The sequence below is a fragment of the Oncorhynchus mykiss genome, chromosome 7, assembly GCF_013265735.2.
Source record: "Oncorhynchus mykiss isolate Arlee chromosome 7, USDA_OmykA_1.1, whole genome shotgun sequence".
NCBI classification, from domain to species: Eukaryota; Metazoa; Chordata; class Actinopteri; order Salmoniformes; family Salmonidae; genus Oncorhynchus; species Oncorhynchus mykiss.
Window position 1 is genome coordinate 71432074 of NC_048571.1, and position 22921 is coordinate 71454994.

Here is a 22921-nt window from a genome sequence, read left to right on the forward strand (position 1 = left end):
TGAGGGTAGGCAACAACACATCTGCCACACTGATCCTCAGCACAGGGGCCCCCCCTGCGTGCTCAGTCCCCTCCTGTACTCCCTGTTCACTCATAACTGCACGGCCAGGCACGACTCCAACACCATCATTAAGTTTGTTGACGACTCAACAGTGGTAGGTAGGCCTGATCACTGACAACTTTGAGACAGCCTATAGGGAGGAGGTCAGAGACCTGGCAGTGTGGTGCCAGGACAAACACCTCTCCCTCAACGTGAGCAAGACAAAGGAGCTGATCATGTACTACAGGAAAAGGAGGGTTGAATAGGCCCCCATTCACATCGATGGGGCAGTAGTGGAGCGGGTGGAGAGTTTCAAGTTACTTGGTGTCCACATCACCAACAAACTATCATGGTCCAAACACACTAAGACAGTCGTGAAGAGGGCACGACAACATGTTTCCCAGATCCTAAAACGTTATACAGCTGCACCATTGAGAGCATCCTGACCGGTTGCATCACCACCTGGTATGGCATCTGCTTGGCATTCGACCGTAAGGCGCTACAGAGGGTAGTGCGTACGGCACAGTACATCACTGGGGCCAAGCTTCCTGTCATCCAGGACCTATATACTAGGAGTTGTCAGAGGAAGGCCCAAAAATGATCAAAGACTCCAGTCACTGAAGTCATAGACTGTTCTCTCTGCTACCACACAGCAAGCGGTACCAGTGCGCCAAGTCTAGGTCCAAAGGGCTCCTTAACAGGTTATGTCTCCAAGCCATAAGACTGCTGAACAATGAATCAAATGGCCACCCGGACTATTTACATTGATAACTCCCCCATTGCTCCCCCACTGCTGCTACTTGCTGTTTATTATCTATGCATAGTCACTTTACCCCTACCTACATGTACAAATGACCTCGAATAACCTCTACCCCCGGACATTGAACGGTACCGGTACCCCCTGTACATAGCCTGATTACTTTTTATTTTATTTTTTATTTTATTTGGTCAATATTTTATTAACTCTTATTTCTTTACCGCATTGTTGGTTAAGGGCTTGTAAGTAAGCATTTCACGGTAAGGTCTTCACCTCTTGTATTTGGCGCATGTGACAAATAAAAATGTATTTGATTTGATTTGTCTTTTTTCCTATGCTCATCTGAGGAGCAAAATGCAGGACTGTGGCTTCTAAAGCTTCTCTTACTCACCTGACAGTTGGGAGAGTGCAGGTCCCAGAGTCGTATGGTCATATCCAATGATCCCAAGATAAACGTGTCATCCACCGGTGACATGGAGAGAGCAACAACACTGACAACATCCACACAGTGCAAAATCAACGTTAGTATCCAAACACCCATTAACTGTATATACTGTAGAAATAGTCTACTTTGCCTGCTTGCAAATGTGGGCTAAAAGTGGGGATATTTCATGGTATTTCTGATTATCTTAACTTACCACCACCACCAATTAACCACCAACATTTTTTTTTACAGAAAACCGTAGAACCACCACTTCAATATATGCCTACACTCTTACAAAAAAGGTGCTATCTAGAACCTAAAATGATTATTCCGCTATCCCCATATGATAACCCTTTGAAGAACACTTTTTGGTTCCAGGTAGAACCCCTTTGGTGTCTAGGTAGAACCCTTTTGGGTTCCATTCCACAGAGGGTTGGTTCTACATGGAACTCAAAAGGGTTCTTTATGGAACCAAAGACTTCTACCTGGAACCAAAAAGGGCTCTCCTTTGGTGACAGCCAAACACCCCCTGTTGGAACCCCTTTTTCGAAGAGTGTACTCAACAAGTTCAACCTGTTCAGTTTAAACCATTTAATTCTGTACTCAAACATCTGCCTGGTATTCAAGATAACCCACAACATAGCACCACCACCTTTGAAGGTTTTCGCCAACCTTTGCTCACACACACACACACAGTATTGTAGCATCTTGATTACATTTTTCACATTTTAGGCATCCAGCTGGGGCCTTGGATGGATGCTGCACTGAGATGGGCACAAGGGTATGTAAATACAGTCCTTTTCAGTGTGGTGGCAAATTAGTTGAACAGGAGAAGAGGATGCGGTTACTTGTGGAGGGAGAGCAGTGGGAGTGGTGGGTTGAACAGCTGCATTGAAGCTGAGTGGTTGATCTGGCTCATCACATCTTCTTGACTAAAAGAAAGAGATTTAGAAATTAGTTCGACATTGGCATAGTTCAACAGCTGAAAAGCTGTCATTAACATACTCCCAGAGATAGCAAGACATTCAGTATTCACTGAATGAAGTAGCCAACCCATCTCCACTTACAATTTCATTCATCAATTAAATAAATGATATTATAAACTGGGTGGTTCGAGCCCTGAATGCTGACTGAATGCTGACTCAGACCGTATACCACAGGCATAATAAAACATGTATTTTTAATGCCCTAATTATGTTGGTAACCAGTTTATAATAGCAATAAGGCACCTCAGGCTTTTGTGATATATGGCCAATATACCACTTCTAAGTGCTGTATCCAGGCACTCTGCGATGCGTCGTCCATAAGAACAGCCCTTAGCCATGGTATATTGGCCATATACCACACCCCCTTGTGCCTTATTGTTTAACTATAGCACATTCAATTATGTTATTATTGTTGACTATTGGCTACTCCTGTATCTACCTTGTACAATACCATAATCATTGAATGAAGTAGCATACCCATTCACAATTTAATTGATAAATTAAATAAATAATACTAGCACATAGTTACATTATTGTAGAATAGGCTACCCCTGTGGCCACACTATAATAGGATACCGTTATGATTTAATTGGTTGTCAGGCATTATTTTAGGTCTTCAATCAAAGTTGTATGTTGAATGCCATTAAACAGCAGGACACAGATACGTGGGGGCGGCAGGTCGCCTAGTGGTTAGAGCATTGGACTAGTAACCGTAAGGTTACAAGATTGAATCCCCGAGCTGACAAGGTGAAAATCTGTCGTTCTGCCCCTGAACAAGGCTGTTAACCCGCTGTCATTGAAAATAAGAATTTGTTCTTAAATTACTTGCCTAGTTAAATAAAGGTTAAGAATGTGGCCTTTATAGCTATGGTGATTGATGGCACTGCCAAGGTGGAAAGGAAGTCCAGGAAAATAGATATCATTGTGGATGCGGCGGAATGGTTCCTGGGACTGAAAGACTTCTCAGCGGAGAAGTTGCATGGAGTATTGTCACAAGCTGTACCATCTTCTCAGGTCATAGAACCTGAGAAGGGAGATAGGGAGATTTGAAGGAAGAAGTGGGAGTTTCGGTGTTTTGGTTTTGTCAATGTGTTTTTGTATTGTTTTATTTTTGGTGGGTTAAGTTAGTTTTCCCTATCACGTATGGGTTTTACTTTTATCTTGTTTTTTTCCACCCCCATCCAGTTGGCAGCAGTAATACATATTTTTGGGTGTAGTCTGCCATAAAACCCACAGAAGAAGAAGAAGAAGAAGAAGAAAATGAGGCATTGAGGGAAGCCACATTACCTATTGGGTATTATATTTTCTAGACTGTGATAACAGGAAATACACAAGCCATAGGCTACACACTATAGCTCAATGTGGTCTACATCGGGATATTGGCTTGCACGTGAAAAACTGTAAATGATAACATTTATGGTTGAGATGTAATTAATATAAATATAAATTATGCACCTTTAATTAATATAAATATTTAAGAGCACACAAAAAACTATACATACCTTGGCCTAAACATCAGCGCCGCAGGTAACTTCCACAAAGCTGTGAACGATCTGAGAGACAAGGCAAGAAGGGCATTCTATGCCATCAAAAGGAACATAAAATTCAACATACCAATTAGGAGAGAGATGAACCTGGAGAAGTGTTCCCTAAGCAAGCTGGTCCTGGGGCTCTGTTCACAAACACACCCCACAGAGCCCCAGGACAGCAACACAACTAGACCCAACCAAATCATGAGAAAACAAAAAGATAATTACTTGACACATTGGAAAGAATGAACCAAAAAACAGAGCAAACTAGAATGCTATTTGGCCCTAAACAGAGAGTACACAGTGGCAGAATACCTGACCACTGTGACTAACCCAAATTTAAGGAAAGCTTTGACTATGTACAGACTCAGTGAGCATAGCCTTGCTATTGAGAAAGGCCGCCATAGGCAGATCTGGCTCTCAAGAGAAGAGAAGACACTGCCCACAAAATTAGGTAGAAACTGAGCTGCACTTCCTAACCTCCTGCACAATGTATGACCATATTAGAGGCACATATTTCCCTCCGATTTCACAGATCCACAAAGAATTAGAAAACAAAACCAATTTAGATATATCACATATCTACTGAGTGAAATAACACAGTGTGCCATCACAGCAGCAAGATTTGTGACCTGTTGCCTCAAGAAAAGGTCAACCAGTGAAGAACAAACACCATTGTAAATATAACCCATATTTGTGCTTATTTCTTTTCCCTTTTGTACTTTAACCATTTTGTACATCGTTACAACACTGTATATATACATAATATGACATTTGTAATGTCTTTATTCTTCTGGAACTTATGTGAGTGTAATGTTTACTGTTCATTTTTACTGTTTATTTCACTTTTGTATATTATCTACCTCACTTGCTTTGGAAATGTTAACATATGTTTCCCATGCCAATAAAGCCCCTTGAATTGAATATAAACTATGACTTTGACTTTCATAACAGTAACACGCAGACGTTAGTACGGCGTTGGTAACACGTTCAATGGTAGTTGACAGCCACACGGTGGTATTGTTGCCTAAAATGAATTCAAGCCTGAATCACTCCCCATCCCATATTATGTACACCGTGTCGCTAACTAGCTAGTTCGCTTGCAAACTGTGTCATCCTAAACTCCAGTCTGCTGTGTCCGGCAAGGTTTTCTCCGTATACGGGAGGCGTGGACAACACTTGTGTTTGCTTTCTATTGGAGAAAGCTAGAAATCCCCCCCTGTCACTTTCACGAGGTTGGAGTAATAACATGTTTAAATACTTAAGACTTTGGCTCGAATCTAGGTTATACCTTTAGATTTCGAGAAAATGAACAACTAAGGAATAATTGTTCACTCCTTGCTGACTTCTCAAACAAGCATTCCCGGAAGTCTTGACATGTCGGGTCTCTGGTTTAAAAACTCTGTGGTAGCGAATCTGAAAAAAAGGAAGTCCATTTACATCATTTCCGGTGACCATAATGGTGCACTCCAGTGTTTTCAGCTTCAGAACGACATGAGATTTAACAATCTTCAAAGTAGCTAGTTATCATGAACAGCTATAGGACGGTTACATTGGCTTGTAATAATGATGTTATAAGGACATGTAAAGCGGCAATTCGCTCAGGGAAAACAGGCAGTATTTGTCACATATCAAGGGGAGTAGCATCCTTGCTTACGCGAGCACATGCTTCTGTCCCGAGACGAGAGGAACCACCACCAGTGTCTGACTCTGACAAGAGACCGAATCTGAGAGCCATCGACCTTGCACGCAAAATTCGCCACGAGAAACAGAGAGGAAATGCAACTGGTGGTGGGTCAGACGCGGCTGTCCTTAATCCGTCGGTGCCAGTGTCCCAACTGCAAAAGAGGGTCATCGAGCTGCGACAGTTCACTCAGCAGCTACAGAATGTTCACCCCAACGTTCTTGCAAAGCACCTTCACAGAGGTCTGATCCTCCCACATCCAGAGCTCGCCGTCGTTAATAAACCCTATGGAGTTTCTGTTCAAGGTAAGGTGTATGAAGTGCTGTATTGAGTCAAACACACAATTAAAGATAACGTGAGGAATAAGTCTGTTATTTTTAATGTCCCTTCAAGAACACACATCTGTGCTAGAGCAGTGGTCAAATCCACAGTGATTTAAATCCCATATTCTTCCTCTTAGATGGGTCAAGCAACAAAAACAACATCTCAGACGTGCTTCCAATCCTTGCCAAGATGGTGGATGGAATAAGGGCTGGGTCTCGGCTGCACGTCTGCCTTGGATTAGACAAGGAGACGACAGGGACCCTCCTGCTGGCAAGGACTGAGGAAGCACTGGACTATGTACAAAATCTTCACAAAAACCACCAAGTGGAGAGGAAATATTGGTGTGGATTTAGTTTCAAATAAGGATCAAGGCAGCACATCATTCACATTTCAAAACCATCAATTGAGGGCAGCAAATGAACATAGAATATGCCATAAAGCTATTGCAATGACCCTGCCATTAATAAGACATTACTGCTCCCCCAATGGAACTTCCCCTTGGAGCAGCGGTAATGTCTTAATCTGGACGCAAGGGTTATTGAGCTTGATTCACGCCTTGCAACATCATGCTACATTCTTGTTTCGTTACTTTCAATCATCTTCCATTCTCCCTATTCCCCATGCAGGGTTGTTGCTGTGGGCGTGCCTGTTCCCTCTGAGGGAGTGATTGACATTCCCGTCATAGAGAGAGAGGTCACAGGAGCTCAGCCTCACTTCAAGGTAACGTAATATTTTGTAATAATATCTCTCAAACTTCTTAACCAGTGCTGCCAATAGTTCTGTTAAATTCTAGTCATTATGACCAGTATTGTCATCCAGTCAGTCTTTCCTCTCATTTGTATTGGTGGCTTTCAGTATACTGTGCTGTCCTTGAGGTTTTTAGCTTGACAGTCTTATATACACCGAACCTAACTACCCATAACCCTTCTCAGATGGGCCTGAGTCCTGTGTACAGGGTGAGTGACGGGGGCGAGGGAGTGACCAAAGTGCGGGCCAATCGGCAGGCCCAGGGTGCCGTGACTCAGTACCGTGTCCTGGACAGCAGCAACGGCTGCAGCCTGGTTGAGCTCCAGCCTATCACAGGTAGAGACACTACTGAAGCTTACTCTGGGGTCGTTCCAAGTTGTTGGTTTTTGCAGTCACCCTGCACATCCCAAAAGATTGCTATAACATGACTGCAAAATGTTATGCTGTTTTCAAATTAAACACAATATCTTGCTCAAGCTTTTAGAATTGATTTCAGTCATGTTGTTGAGGGGGTCTACCACATGCTAATAACACAGATTAACCTAGGTCCTAGAGGATACTATGCACCATGTAGCACCAATAACTTTGAACCTTCATAAAAAGCTGTTCCCTCTCTCTTGCCTCGTCCACCCTCTTGTGCTTCTAGGGGTGAAGCACCAGTTGAGGGTCCATATGGCATACGCTCTGGGATCTCCTATCCTCGGAGACCACAAATACTCCCACTGGACCAAACTGGCACCTCAGGTAAGGCAAACGAACATCTCCAGACTTCACAATGTAGAAGCTTTACAACAAGGTAGCCTAGCATTTAGACCTCTTTGGTGCCAGTGATTGATGGGCATTGTTTTTAAAAACACTTTTTTTTACTTTAGAAACTGCCAGATGGTGTGTTGCGGAGGCTGGGACTTGAACAGAGCAAGGCGCGCTATCTGCCTCTCCACCTGCATGCTCGTCAGCTGACACTGCCAGAGTTCAAAGGTCAGAGTGACATTACGGTGTCTTGCCCCCTGCCAAAGTATTTCACCAGCACTTTGCGACGACTGCAGATCCCGATTCCAGATGAATGATGCTTCAGCGCAGTGCAGACAGGATACAGAAGACTTGCTTATGAAATATGGAGCAGCATCACTTCAAGGGACCCTTGGCCTAATGGTTTAAGTTTGTACCTGGACTGGGAATTAACTGTGTGTGTGGCAAATAAACAAAACCATTTTTTTCCTAATTTCACATGCTAGGACCATTTCTTCATAACGTGCCTCCCCCTGGGACAGCAGACTGGAGGTTAGGATGACCTAACAGAGCATCTATGCAGATTTGTTTAAACAGTAAATTAATTTACTGTCATACAGACCTGTAAAATGGTGAATAGTGATATTCATTGAAATATCAGTGCAAACTCTACCCACCTGAGAGACATTGCGCCGTACCAATTCTGATAAACAAATAGTTCTGGCAAGGCAAGTGACATCACTTCACGGTGTACATTGACAAAACCAGATCCTACATCTGTCCCTTCTGTTATTCTGTGGACTTTTTTTCTACCAGAGGATCTCGTATGAGAGAAAATAGGGTTTAGATCTCACTACTACTTCAAATCACTAATTAGTAGCCCGGTTTATTACCATTACATCCCAGTCATGTGTGAAGACGGCAACATGTATTGTGAACTGTTCAACATCAGAGCCAAGGCTTGACATAATGCATCTCAAATCACACAGTACAAAAGGCATATTTGAAAACACAGGCTTTCTTTAGCCTCCAACACCACCATAATATCAATACATACAGGAGATCATAAATGCCTATATATATATATATATATATATTTTAAAAAGTGAGCAGAGGTCCTATTAAATGTCTGTAGGTTATCCTGCCATGTCTGGGACCTGAGAGCTTGGAGGAAAGAGGTCCGTGTGGTAAGAGTTACATGTGTATAATATATTTAAGACTGAATTAGTCCCAATATTTCACCATCCATTTCTGCCTACTTCAGTTTTATTGGGGGGCTGCAGTGGCCTACAAGAGTAGACGAGGAGCTCTGATTTGCTGAGTTGGTCAAAATCCATTGGTCTCGTCAGTCCAGGAAAAAAACATTATGGTGAAGTGAGGAGGGGTTTAGGTGAAGTGGTGGGTGACACGTGTGAAAAACAAAGTCAGTCTGGACTGGGCATTGAGGGTGACATAATTGCCATTGGATGAATAAACACATGGTTCTGTACTTAAAAAAGGCCCATAAATACACTCTGTAAACACTGTCACTCCCCCACTCCTGTGGTTGAAAGGTGTGATGGGTAGAGACTGAGGCCACTGGAGGTCCTTAGAGTTAGACACTGAGTGAAGGAGGTACAACAAAGAGGAAAGCTAGAGAAGGGCTGATTTCGGAGTGAAGAGTGTGCTTCGGTTCCTCCTCCCCTCCCGGCTCAGTGTATGTTGACCGACGACATGGCGATGGTCTCCTGGATCTCTCGCACCATGATGATGCGTGTGAGCATGTGCTCCACCTGCTCACTTGTGATTGGCTGAGTGGAGTACCATATGGGACTGTTTGGCGCCACGACAGGCTCTGGCGTCAGGTAGTACGCGTCGTTACGCCCCTTAGCACTCTGGGGACTGAGAGAGACAGGTGATTAGTTGTTGCAGGGCTATATGCTAACATTTTTTTCAAGTAATAGATGTGCTCCTAAGTTGAAAAATGTAGGAGTACAAAAATAAACAGTTGATTTGATCATTAGAAATGCATAGAAAAGGGCATTCCAGTAGAAGATAAATGTGTCGTTGTGTATTTTTTAATCTTTTTAACACCAAGGAAAACATCACCCTGTGCAATTGCATCCTCTTAGCTACTAGAAATGTACTGAGAATAGGGGGCATTACTCACCATTTGAAGAGGTAAAAGTCATACAGTTTAATGGGGCATCGCAGCGGGTTTTCAGGATCCTCAGCCTGCTCCTCATACATGTCATCAGTCACTGCAAATCAAGTAACAAAGAGGTCAGAACCAGCCAGTAGTGATGGGGCATATGGAATTCATAATGTTACCAAACTCGGGGGAATCATAGAGGCCCAATGAATTAGCCCCAAAAGGAAAGCTGACTAATACAAGTCACTCAGTGACTGGGTATATGGAAATCAGGTCTGAATACAATATAAGAAGATGCATTTTCCTTGACATGAAGTAAGAGAAGATCTCACCTTTCTGCCCAGCATGGTGTGTCCCCAAAGGGCCATGGCCCTTCAGATAGCGGATACTGGTGCTCTTGTCCTTGGGGTTGGACGGGTTCTTCTTGGTGTGTCTCAGCACCTTGGAGAAGGCCACCTTCAAGTGCTGCTCTACCGTCGTCAGATGGAAATACCTAACGCAGATAGGTTTGTTTAATACCAAAACACAAACACTAGGCTTGAGAAATATATTGTATATACCAAGGTTTTTTCAAATACCCAATAGTATGACTTTCAAACCCCCCCCGAAGCTATGTCCCCGACACAGCCTTGTGTGGATGTGTGCTACGCCACTGCTATTAACTATAAATACATAAACTCTCTTTGCTAGCTGTGGCTCGATGACAAGATCAAGCTTCTTGGTCACAGCAGAGAATCAATCCATCACAGATCAAGATCCCTGCTGTCTAATGTTTGTGTGTGTGCAGCAAACTGTTCGTAGCCTTTAAAGATCATTGTACATGAGCTGGGTTGTCTGTCCTATTAGTTTATGTTCACTTGCACTTGTCAGCTTTTAGCTAGAGTCCGCTATGGGATTTCGCTAGTAATTATTAGCATTTGTTGGGCCCCCAACGTTTGGAAAGAAATAGCACCCCTTGTGAACACCGATGGCAATACCATATACCCTGTATGGTACAGGAACGGTATGAACATCTGGAAACCCCCCCCCCTCTTTCTCACACACAATCACCTCAATTAACCGGCAGAAATAAAAACAGCCACTAACCTATATACATTTCAATTACCTTGTGGCTAAGAAAGTACAGTGACAGCACTAGAGAGAAAACATGTGAGCATTTGTTGGGGTAGTGAGCAACCAGGAATATTGGTTTCAGAATCATGTGTCCAGATGATTGTGTGCATGTGCTTCATTCTATAGCTAGAGGACTCCTGATATCTCCAGGATACATCTCCAGGAGTGATAAGTATCATTCGTCTTAATTGGTTGTTGTTTACTACTGTCTTTTTGCTAGCTAGGGCACTCTACTTTAAGTGCTGCCTGTCTTCCCAGTAGCCTACTTGGTCTGTGAACTGCTGACTGATCATAACTTGCAGATGATTGTTGACACATCAACCAGGATTAAGGGGCAGGGCAATTCATGACTGTTGTCATTTTTGTAATCAGTGGTTGTTTTAGAGGGGGGAGTGCTTTCAGTCAGAAATTAGTATCAGGAGTTGTGCTCTTCACCTTTGCAAGGCAATTAGTACTTCAGTCTCCCTTGTTTTCTCAGCAGTGGTCTCGTCACAAAACTAAGATCGTTGACAAAACGGCATCCCTAGCCGCGCCCTCAGAGCATGCGCAGACCAGCTGGCTGGAGTGTTACAGACATATTAGATCTCTCCCTATCCCAGTCTGCTGTCCCAACTCGCATCAAGCTGGCAACCATTGTTCCCGTATCCAAGAAGGCTTTGGTAATTGAACTAAATGTCTATCGCCCCGTAGCAATGACTTCTGTCATCATGAAGTGCTTTGAGAGACTAGTCAAGGATCATATCACCTCCACCTTACACCCTAGACCCACTCCAATTTACGTACTGCCCCAATAAGTCCACAGACGATGCAATCGCCATCATAATGCACACTGCCCTAGCCCATCTGGACAAGAATACTGTTTAGACTACAGCTCAGCATTCAACACCATAGTCCCCTCCAAGCTCACCATTAAGCTTGAGGCCCTGGGTCTCAACTCCACCCTGTGCAATTGGGTCCTGGACTTCCTGACGGGGCCGTCCCCAGGTGGTGAAGGTAGGAAACAACATTTCCACTTCGATGATCCTCAACACTGGGGCCCCACAAGGGTGCGTGCTCAGCCCCCTCCTGTTCACCCATGACCGCCTGGCCATGCATGCCTCCAACTCAATCATAAAGTTTGCAGACGATACAACAGTAGTAGGCTTGATCACCAACAACGACGAGACTACAGGGAGGAGGTGAGGGCACTCGTAGTGTGGTGTCAGGAAAACAACAGACTCCAGGATGCTGACCTTCAAGGAAGAGTTGCAAAGAAAAATACATCTCAGACTGGCCAATAAAAATAAAAGTTTAAGACGTCAAAAAGAACAGAGGAACTGCCTAGAAGGCCAGCATCCCGGAGTCGCCTCTTCACTGTTGAGACTGGTGTTTTGCAGGTACTATTTAATGAAGCTGCCAGTTGAGGACTGGTGAGGCATCTGCAATCCAATATTATTTGTTGCCTAGACTTTACTGCAAATGACACTCAAGTCTTGAGGGAAAAAAACAATACACTAATATTGCAGTTAGCCATGACAGCCTTTATAATAGAACGCTTGTGACCATACACACATCTAAAAATTGCACTTGGGAAAAAAACATCTTTAAGTAGAAACAGAATAAAACAAACAGGCATTCTATTTTTGCTCTATTATAGTGTCCACTATAGTAGACATTGATCAAGTGCACAAGGCTACATGTGTGCAAAAATAATGTTCAACGAGTAAAACATTTAATTATCCCCCCTCACTCACACACACAAATTGTACTGTCAAGTTCAACACAAAAACAATATCTTTGGGCTACAGTGCAGGTTATTACATTGTACACTTCCTGCCTGTTGACATCTGTTCTACAATGTGCCAGCAGCAGAGCATGAGACCCTTTGCTGGCATAATTGATCTCTCAGGCAGAGTACACCTGGCAAACCCCTTTTATCCACTGTATTGGAAAAGTGAGAAAGAGGGAAAGTGTGTGGTGTTCCTTTCACCTCTATACTGTCATCCAGCTTAAGCCTGGCCTAGCTACACTTTACATGTTTGTTTTTTTACCTTTAACTTGGCAAGTCAGTTAAGAACAAATTCTTATTTACAATGACGGCCTAGCCCGGCCAAACCCAGACGACATTGGGCCAATTGTGCACCAACCTATGGGACTCCCAATCACATCCGCATGTGAAACAGCCTGGATTCGAACCAGAGTGTTTGTAGTGACGCCTCTTGCACTGAGATGCCGTGCCTTAGACCGCTGCATCCATGTGTTACCTATTGAAATGTACTAGAATGCTAAAAGTCCGCAAAAATGTTAAATATTGGTATCGTTTTTTTTCAAGGGAAATATTGGTATCGGCCAAAAATGTCATATCGGTGCAACACTAGCTGTAACGTTAGCAAGCTAACGTTAGCTGTCTGACTTTATTAGCCAACAAATTGTCACACCATAAACTCAATTACTTGACCAATGTTGCTCAACATTTCGCTGGTTAGATAATGGAGAATTCGATCCAGCTAGCAAGATAGCATTGTTAAGTAACATTAACAATACTAGTACTTGTTCCACCATACTTTCTCCCTTAACTCAAACTTTCCAAATGCCAGTTGTTTTTCGGGTACAACTCATGAAGTACGCTTCATCACCTTCTCACCCGTCATGCTTTTCATTTTGGTTTCAAAATGGCAAATTTCGCCTTAAGGTGACTAGTTTGCAACCCTGCGGCATCCCTTCTTTCTTTCTTTCCAAAACGCGTGTTGCCTCTGACCAACCTCTCTCAGAATGATCTTATTGACCCTAACCACTTCAAGACGGGTCTATCAACCGAGATTACTCTTCTGTGTCACAGAGGCTTTCTGCCCTGCCAAAGCTGACTCTCTCTCCTCTGTCAGCATCCTCCTAGATCTTTTCCGCTGCCTTTGACACAGTGAACCATCAGATCCTCCTCTCCACCCTCTCAGGGCTGGGTGTCTCAGGCTCTGCACACACTTGGATTGCATCCTACCTGGCACGCCGCTCCTACCAGGTGACATGTAAAGGAACTGTGTCTGCACCACATACTCTCACTATATGTATACACCCTCTCTATACACCAAGTCACTCGGCTCTGTCATATCCTCAAATGGTCTCTCCTATCATTGCTATGCGGATGACACTACTTTTCTCCTTCCCCCCCTTCTGACACCCAGGTGGCGACACGCATTTCTGCGTGCCTGAGATATCAGCTTGGATGTCGGCCCACCACCTCAAGGTCAACCTCGATAAGACGGAGATGCTCTTTCCCACAGGGAAGGCCAATACCTCTCCATCACAGTTGACAACGCCACGTGTCCCCCTTCCAGAGTGCAAAGAACCTTGGCATGACCCTAAACACTCTGCAAACATCAAAGCATTGACCCACTCCTGCATATTCTACAACATCTATAGAGTAAAACCCTACCTCACACAGGAAGTGGCACAGGTCCTAATCAAGGCACCTGTCATCTCCCGTCTGGTCTACTGCAACTTGTTGATGGCTGACCTCCCCGCTTGTGCCATCAAACCCATGCAACTTATCCAGAATGCTGCATTCCGCCTGGTGTTCAACCTTCCCAAGTTGTCCCATGTTACCCCGCTCCTCCGCACACTCCACTGGCTTCCAGTCGAAGCTCACATCCACTACAAGACCATGGTACTTGCCTATAGAGCAGCAAGAGGAACTGCCCCTCCCTACCTCAAGGCTATGCTAAAACCCTACATCCCCAACCCAAGTAATCCGTTCTGCCACCTCTGGTCTCCTGGCTCTCCAAGCTCGTCTCTGTCCTGACACTCCAATGGTGGAACCAACCCTCGCACCCCCTCCTGACCTTTCTTGAACTAACACTTGCATTTTACTTTCTTACCCCTACTAGCTCTGACTTTGCTGATAGCTTCTGAGGTCAAATGTACTTAGTATGACTGTGATATGTAGTTGTCCGACCTAGCGATCTTAAGATGAATGCACTAACTGTAAATCGCCCAGAGCTTCTGGTTGATGACTAAAATTTAAGTGTGTGAGACTCACTTAGTGTTGAAGAACATGAGTGTGGTAAGCAGCGTGGCTGGTGAATGGGCTCCTAGTTGTTTACACTCCCACAGCATCTCCTCTGTCACGTGACTGGGAATGATGTACCCTGGGAGGAGAGAGCAGCCAATCACAATACACTCTCCTCTAATGAGACCACTGCATTCTGCACAGAAATGTACTCAGGTATGGAAGTAGCGAAAATACACAACAGAATTGTGAGTTTCTCTTGCACTTAACAAAAAGATATCAGACTGTGCACAGAACAATCAATGTTCCAAAGTGCTTTTACAGTTCCACCCTCAGGCCTTCAGCAGGCTTTTACCTGTACTCTCTCTTGCACTTACACACAGAAACACAAAAGACAAACGCTGTGGCTCTTACCTAGTGGATGGATGCTGGGCCTCCACTCATCCAGGGCTTTGTGTAACCACTGGGAGAAGCGTGTGTAGTACTGATCAGAGAAGATATCATCCACCCGTCCGTTTTCAAAGAGGTACTGCAAGCAGAAATACAACCTCTATCAACTGTAATACATTTCAGTCAGTATCTTGTACCATGTGTGTTTGTGGTATGATGCTATGTCAGTGACAGGGCAGGTGGGACAAAGACCCACTGTTATTTTGGCATTAATACCTGTCACATATCAGTTTGCAAACAATGTAAAAAATTATAATAATCATTGAGTTAATAAAGCCGCATACAAACAGTCTATTTTTTGCGGAAGGCAGCTCCAAAATGCAGGCGTTTCAGCCTAGCTCAGTGCTTTCACTGGTGGTGGGGCAGCCAATGGAAAATATGGAGTGTTCTGTCACTCATGGGGACACTACGTCACCGCAAAATCTACGGGAGGGCTCAAATTCAAACCCCTTGGGTGCTGCCATAGAGTTACATTAGAAGTGCCCACCCAAGAAGGCTCAAGGTCAATGGCTACAGATAAAATGACGTCAAATCACGTTATATGTACCATAGCTTTCATTTGACTGATCATATTAACATCATACTTTCAGAATCTTAGCTAGAAAGCATCATCATTAATCAAGTCTACTGGCAAATCCTGTTCAATCCTTGTCATCTGAAGAGAAATTATAGACAAAACATATTGGTGCTCATCAGCCATTAGACAAACATTACACGTCACAAATTCAACAATGAGTGGTTTGGAAGGAATCAATGGCCTACTGTAAGCATTGCAAAGCAATCACTAGCCTGTTATTCAGTAGAGTGGGTGTGTGGTCCAAGTCTGGGTTTAAGGGTTTGTTTTCCAAGCTTAAAAAATATAAACATTGGCTATGCTGTCAATCTAGCATGACTTCTACCGCGTTCGAAACAACTGGAAACTGGGAAATCTCAGACTTCAGGGAGTTCAAGACAACTGGGGACTCTGAAAGAAACAAGCTCTGACTGGGAAAATAAGTTTTGAACATTTGTCAAACTTGGGAACTCAAGCCTCTTTCTAGAACAGACCTGAAGATCACGGACGTCATGATACAACCTTGCCCCCCCCCCCATCAGCTATGTTTTTTTAAAGGCAGTAAATGAGGCTGAATTAACTGTTTTTTTGGGACTGCTGTTAGGAATGCTGATGGGACAGCTTTATGTAGGCCCTAACAGTTTGTGCGCAGCGTTTTTCACTGTTATAGTGCAATTGATGTATTGTCTAGTGGCTTTGTTGGCATTCATCAACAACAACAAAAAATTATGTTTGCCCCACCAAGATTTACACGCCACTGGTCATGTGGTATGCATACCTTCTGTATACACAGGAAGATGTAGTAGAGGGCATCAGGCTCAAAACGTTCTCCCTCCAGCCCCTGGGCCTCCTGGGTCATGAGAGCCAGAGCCACGTTGAGCTCAGCCACCGCACTCGACACCAGGTCCTCCTGGAAGCGCAGGGCCTGCCGACCTGCACAAAGAGAGAGAAAATAAATATGGTAATTTAGAAGACACTTTTATCCAAACTCTGACTAATAGAACATTCATTGACATATTCAGAATTAAGAACCTACAAACCTACAAGAGAAAGATAGAGATGTAGGAGAAAGAGAGACAGGAAGGGAGGAGAGAGTGGACGAGAAGTTCACATACTTGGCGAAGGCAATTTAATGAGTTTGTTGACACTCACGTCCAATGGGCGCCAGCTTGTTCTGCACGTCCTTGTCCAGCTCTGCGTTCTTGCGCTGGACCCAGAGGCGCCACACATCCAGGCCCTCCTCAGGCTTCAGGGAGATGGGCATCAGTAGCTCCTGAGGGGCTTCCACCTGGGACTCTGACTCCACGTGACCCTGCAGGGGGACACATTAGAAGTGAAACGTTAGAAGAGAAACATGCACACTACATGCTTTGCTCATTTGTGGTGCAGGGAATTAAATATTTCCTAAAATGCCTTCAAGGGGAGAAAGACAGCACAGGGGACATAAAACTGGAGACAGGGAATAGGTGTTCATTAATTGAAATAATCATATCCTGCTTTACTGGGGGAGAGTACTGACTTAATCTACAACATAATCTAACAGTCCAACATGTTAATTATTGATTAATCCAACATATGTCATAAAGCACAAATCTACATTAATGTTGTGGAAAAACTTGAAATCGGAGGCAAGGACAAAGTCAGGGTCACCCAAGAGGTGAAGGTCCTGTTCTGACCTGTAGGTGTAGCTGGTGCTCCTGGTGTTCCTGCTGCTGCTGGGGGTCCCAGATGTGAAGCTGCTGCGTGCTATTGTAAGCCCCGCCCACCGTCTGCACCACCACTGGGCAGTGAATGTTCCCGTTCATGAACTGCGTTGGGAACAGCGTCTGCACCACTTCCTCATTCGTCGTCCCGGACACCGACACGGTGCCACCCGACTGGACGGACAAGGCACCCGACAATGAGGAGTGGGCCACTCCATTGTCCTTGTTGTCGTGGTGACTGGAGGACACCTGCATCGTGCTGTATGCCTCCTGGGGAATGGCAATATGATGCACGCCCCCTTGCTGCCCCCCAGAGTACACAGGGATGGTCCAGGTCTCCCCGGCAGGGCCTGTGATGGTACCCGTGGTGCTGTACAGGTGGGTGCTGTCCACAGTGAGCAGGTCTGGCCGGATGGACAAGTACTGCTGCTGCTGCCCCTGCCCTTGGGGGAGGGCCAGAACCACCTGCTGGCCCTGCTGGCTCTGAGGGAGGGCATAGGACACCTGGATGGGGACATCCATCTTGCGCTTCTTGGCAGGTTGGAGGACGCCAGCTCTCCTCTCTGGCTCTCGGGGAGAGCCCTGCTGCTGCTGAGGAGACATGGCCTCCACCGTCTGGATCTGGATCTGCTGGCCTCCCTGTAGTTGAATTTGTTGACCGCCTGGTAGCTGAATGTGCTGGATTTGTTGCCCACCTTGCAGTTGGATTTGTTGACCGCCTGACAGTTGGATTTGTTGACCGCAAGGTAGCTGGATTTGTTGACCGCCCGGCAGCTGGATTTGTTGACCACCCTGTAAGTCCCCTTGAAGCTGGATGTGTTGACCTCCTTGGAGCTGAATTTGCTGACCCCCTTGTAGTTGAATATGCTGGATTTGTTGACCGCCTGACACTGCTGCCACCAACTGGGCCTGGATCTGAACGAGACAGAACAAACACCTGAGCATGGTGTATACACTTACTGGGTGAGGAGAGTACATGGATGGGGTGGGTGTGTATTTAATAATGCAGCATGGTGTGTGTGTGTGCACCTGTTGGTGCTGCTCCTCTGTGAGCTCTCCTTGCTGGACCAGCTGCGCTGCTGTGGGAATGCCCTGGAGGTCCACCGTCTGGTCCTGCTGCCCCTGGATCTGCACCTGATCACAGAGAATGAGAATGCACAGTGCACCACCATCCATCACATGCCACATGTCTGAGGGTGGTGGGGTTCTGTGTTTCCCTGACCACTGTATTTTCATTTCAACATTTTGGTTACAGGCCCTGGATGTCAATAAAGAGGCCTATCGGTCCAGTCTGGAGAATAACTGAGTGTAAACACTGCTTATAGTGTAATAGGTAGGGTGAGTGAGGGAAGGTCTCACCTGTACTTGTATCAGCTGTTCAGACCCCTGGTGCACACCAGAAGCCATCTGGGGTGAGATCTGTGCAGAGGTCACCTGCACCTGTTGAGCCACAGGAGAATGAATCAATCGCAGAGTAAAAGTAGCAATGATAGTGACAATAAGATAGGTGCTGCCAGTGTTAGTGACAATAAGATAGGTGCTGCCAGTGTTGAAGGATGAGTTGGGCTTTACTCTCAATTTGGTCAATTATTTTTTTTTTTTTTTACATATATAGACTAGACTAGATAAGGGCAAAGGGCACTCGGCAGCCTGAGGTGTATTCAAAAGAACGGAACTACTGAAGGAACCACGTAAGGAGGTCTCTCCTCTTACCGGACAGGCCAGCTCCAGCAGTGAGCCAGCTACCTCTGTGCTGTCTGTGTATACACAGTTGCCCCCCTGCTGGTAAACCATGGTGGTGGTAGTGGCGGCGTCGCCCTGCTGTCTGAAGTCCTGCAGCGTCTCAGGGCCCTTGTTGGCCAGGGACTCCAGGAACTCCTTCATACGGTGCTGGGGCACACTGCGGGCCTTCTGACGCACGTATTCGTCAAATGAGACCACACCGCTCTCTACGGGCTCGTTCATGACAATTCACTCTGCCCTTCACAGCACCTGGTGGGGAAAGAAAGGACATAGTTAACACACATGTCCAGCATCACAGGTCAAGAACTGGGCAGCAATATCACATCCTTTAACTCTTTAAATCCTTTTAACAATACAACCTCACACACTTCAGTGCCACGTTCAGTAGCCTCGAACATTGCAGACAAATGTCATGAACAGGTTCCAAAACATTCTGTCCGGTTGAATGAGCCCCAGTGTCTATTAGACATTTAAAGGCCCAGGTACACAACGGTTTGCATAGAGAGAAATAGTAATGGTATCTTTTTTGTAGGCACTAACTCCACCATGGTTCATAGCCTATGGAGATAAATGCTGAAAATAAGTTCTGGTGAATTGAGGCGTTTTATTCTATGAGATCATCTTAAATCAGCTAACGCCACTTTGTGGATTCTGATGCATTTATGTAATACTTTTTTTTTTTTTTAAAGCTCATAAATGCCATGTTAACTGACTGATTATCTTATAGAACAAAGCGTATAAGATTCCCTAAGCCTGCGTTAACCTCAGACCTTTTTGGGGGGTTTATTCCAAAACCCTATTAATTCCCCAATTCATTTTCCCCATAGGGATTGATAAACGAACCAGAGGTGACTAATTTCCGGGTTTTGGCGAGCTGTATTAGAGGGGGAAGTAAAGCCAATTAGGGCAAAGTGCACTGGCAAACCCCTTTCTATGATGAACTTTGAACCAATTATTCCGCAATCTGAACACTTGGCACTATGTTCTGTATACTGCATTAGGCTGTTGTGGTATTCATTATTTGTCTTTAAAAAAATATGATAGTATTATTATCATGATGCTAAGATTTGCTTGCTAGCTACATTTACTACAGGGGCAGTGTAAAGAGCCACCAGCCTCTGTGCATCCTTAGCCATTTTTCACATGATGGCTTTTTCTTATGAATTATATTCATGCTGCCTAGTTTAACTACTAAAATCCCACAATCTGAATGAAGTTAACATTTGAAAAATAGTGTACTTGAGTGATAAACATACGTGCAACTTCTGCAAAGCATTCTAGAACAATACCTAGCTAACTAGTTGCTAACGTTGTCTGGATAGCTAACTAGCTAGCAGTACATCTTCCCATGCTACCTTAAATAAAAACCAAAACCCCTCGGTTCAGCCAAGGCACGGCGTTCAAAAGTAATTCGATAAACCCCAAGTCATTTGCTTTCCACATGCCATTTGTTAGTATTCATTGTATAGCGTGCAATGAATTGCAATAATTAAAATGTAACAGTTAGCTAGCCAACTAAACAATATCACAATTAGCTTGCTAGCCAGCTACGTGACGTGTGCTTATTTCTGAGATATTTACCCTCGTTTCGAATAGAACAATGTGGGAAATCCACACGAAGAATTTGGCTCGCGTACAAGTTTATCCAATACAATTCCGAGCGTTTGTGGAAAATGTGTCTAACTGTAAAATGTTACTATTAAGAGAACATGATTTAATCGATACATAGAAAACTACGGAAGTAAGCCCGGTGGAACAACGTGAATCCCGGACTGCTGACAAGCAACGGCCGCATCATACATGGCGAGGAGTCGGAGATCCTTTACAGTAAATTCCACTTGTAAAGGCGAGGCAACAACCATATACAGTCATTGGCAACAACACATTTCATTTTTACGGGAACGAGCATGGCGTGCACCCGAGAGACCAGGGGACCCTAAATTGGTGCCAGTCCAGCGAACTATTTTCTTATTGCAAGAAATACATTTGACTGCAAAGGTTCGTATTTCAATTAAATAAATATGCCAACAGACACTGATAAGATTAAATTGTTTGTGTCTATACAGTCAATGAGTGTGTTGTGATAATGCATTGTAAATATATTTGGACATGCCTTGTAATTATTCAAACTATTAATGATCTGCATTTTCTGTAGATTTGGACGGCGATACCCCCGCAGCACCTGATTTCAAGGCCAGCTCGCCCCCGCGTCCACATGTATCGTGCGCATGTACGCGAACAGGACTCCAAGGTGCATTGCACGGGCGCTAGTGTTGTGGTACAGACGCTGAGATATAATAAGAACTCCCACCCATATCCCCTGTATTCTGATCTAACGGTCTTATCTGTTACTATTTCAATTATGATGTGTCTTGGAGGTCCTCTTAGGCCCAGCTTTTGTATATTCTATTAATAATTAGCACTTTTCTTTCAATACTTCCTACACAGTTGTTGGAAGGCGCCATTTTACATTCAGTTCGAATGGGCACGTCTTCTCGCGAGTACTCGCTTGGAAAGTGTCACGATGAAGGCATGCATGCTAGTAACAGAAAGGATGCTTGTCTTTGAGGTTCAATACAATTATTAAATTATAGGACTATTATATTTTATTATATTCAAAGAATCAGGAAGTTGTGGGATGGCAATGAAATATTTAATATGAATCACATCTATCTTTGTTTTTTCACTGTACATTCTGAAACTTACCAAATACCTTTCAAGGATCGAATACAACCCCTGTTTGAAATGGCAAAACAAAAAAAAGTTATTATTAAAAAACAAACACAGGCTAAAATAACATTTTCTCAGTTGGCCTATTGTTGGGAGAAAAAAAACATTAATATATTAATTCCTAATGTTTTCATGTAAAAGTGAGTGTTAAACTGACTGTTACGTTTAAGAAAACGTCATTTTGACTCTTGCACCCTGTTTTCTAAGTAAAGGTTAATTTTGTTCAGAAGTTAATATTCAAGGTCCGTCTGAATGTATACACTTTTGTGTGTGTATGTGCCTTTAAACAGGAATACAACTGCCCCAGTCTGCCTTAAAGAGCCAGGCATGTGCTGGTGAGGCTCTCCCCACAACAGGCTGCATCTCTGCTCTCTTAAGGTGGACCAGAAGAGATGTGTTGCATGTGTCTAGTACCTTGCAGTAACAATGGACGGGAAAGAGTTAATTCCCACGGTCTCTCCTCTAGCCTCTTTGTGATCTCATGGAAGGCTGTCCAGTGGATATGAGGATCACTCTCTTCCCCAGAACACTTCCTATATACCGCATCTCATCTAATAATAGGGTACACACACACTCACAACACCCCTCAAACAAAGGTAAATTCATTTGAGGTGTGTATGATGAGAGGTGGGATCTGATCCCAAGCTGTACAATACATGACAACCTGTTATGACTTGTTGACAGCATACACAACACATGGCACTATGTTACAATTGTGTAATGAATGAGAGGCCCTCACATAGACTATTGCTGCTCCAAGTGCTTTATTCTTGCACCCAAATACACTACATTTCGACTTCACAGAAGACTTTGTCCGGGGGAAATTATTACGATTGGCCTAAACCTATTTACATATTATAGTAATCCTCATCACTTACTGTATCATGTTAGTTACATGAATGTGTTTTGTGTATGTCACTGTATAAAAATGTATCTTAAGTTCTTTGTAGGCTAGTCTGTGTTTGTCGGTTGACAGTACCACCTGTCCTCCTTAGCTCAGTGTCTGCCTGAGGTTAGTCCCAGCATACTGGCAATAATCCATGAACTTGGCGTCAAAACAATAGGTATGTTGTACACACCTACACAATACACACATCTACCAGAATACACACATCCACCTATTCCTATTCTAACTAATTTCCTCTATGCATTTGTAAATCTTTGTGTCTGTGAGGTGTGTCTGTGTGTGTGTTTTTTCTCTACTGTCCTCGTGCACTGCTGGTATCTTTGCGCCACTCTAATGATCTTAAAGTAATCCTTGACTGATGAGATTACAGAACACAGTGTGATAAGGTAT

General features: G+C 44.2%; 2 protein-coding genes and 1 long non-coding RNA gene across 3 annotated transcripts; 2 read left to right on the forward strand and 1 right to left on the reverse strand.

Moving 5' to 3' along the window:
- Positions 1 to 5160: 5160 nt before the first annotated feature.
- On the forward strand, positions 5161 to 7712 carry LOC110528415 (mitochondrial RNA pseudouridine synthase rpusd4). Its single transcript, XM_021610463.2, has 6 exons — positions 5161 to 5724; positions 5880 to 6084; positions 6370 to 6463; positions 6676 to 6826; positions 7137 to 7234; positions 7363 to 7712. The coding sequence occupies exons 1-6, from the start codon at positions 5265 to 5267 to the stop codon at positions 7555 to 7557; spliced, it is 1203 nt and encodes a 400-aa protein (XP_021466138.1). The 5' UTR covers positions 5161 to 5264; the 3' UTR covers positions 7558 to 7712.
- A 367-nt stretch (positions 7713 to 8079) lies between these two features.
- LOC110528414 (glutamine-rich protein 1) lies at positions 8080 to 20613 on the reverse strand. The gene is made up of 12 exons (XM_021610462.2): positions 20476 to 20613; positions 18865 to 19143; positions 18511 to 18591; positions 18181 to 18285; positions 17125 to 18066; positions 16601 to 16760; positions 16227 to 16381; positions 14860 to 14974; positions 14476 to 14584; positions 9683 to 9843; positions 9369 to 9459; positions 8080 to 9100 (listed from the first exon to the last, which is right to left on the reverse strand). Exons 2-12 carry the CDS (start codon positions 19114 to 19116, stop codon positions 8911 to 8913), a joined length of 2361 nt encoding a protein of 786 aa, XP_021466137.1. The 5' UTR covers positions 19117 to 19143; positions 20476 to 20613; the 3' UTR covers positions 8080 to 8910.
- On the forward strand, positions 20296 to 22567 carry LOC110528419. Its single transcript, XR_002474248.2, has 2 exons — positions 20296 to 20892; positions 21050 to 22567. It is a non-coding gene; the product is annotated as an uncharacterized LOC110528419 (long non-coding RNA).
- Positions 22568 to 22921: the final 354 nt, after the last annotated feature.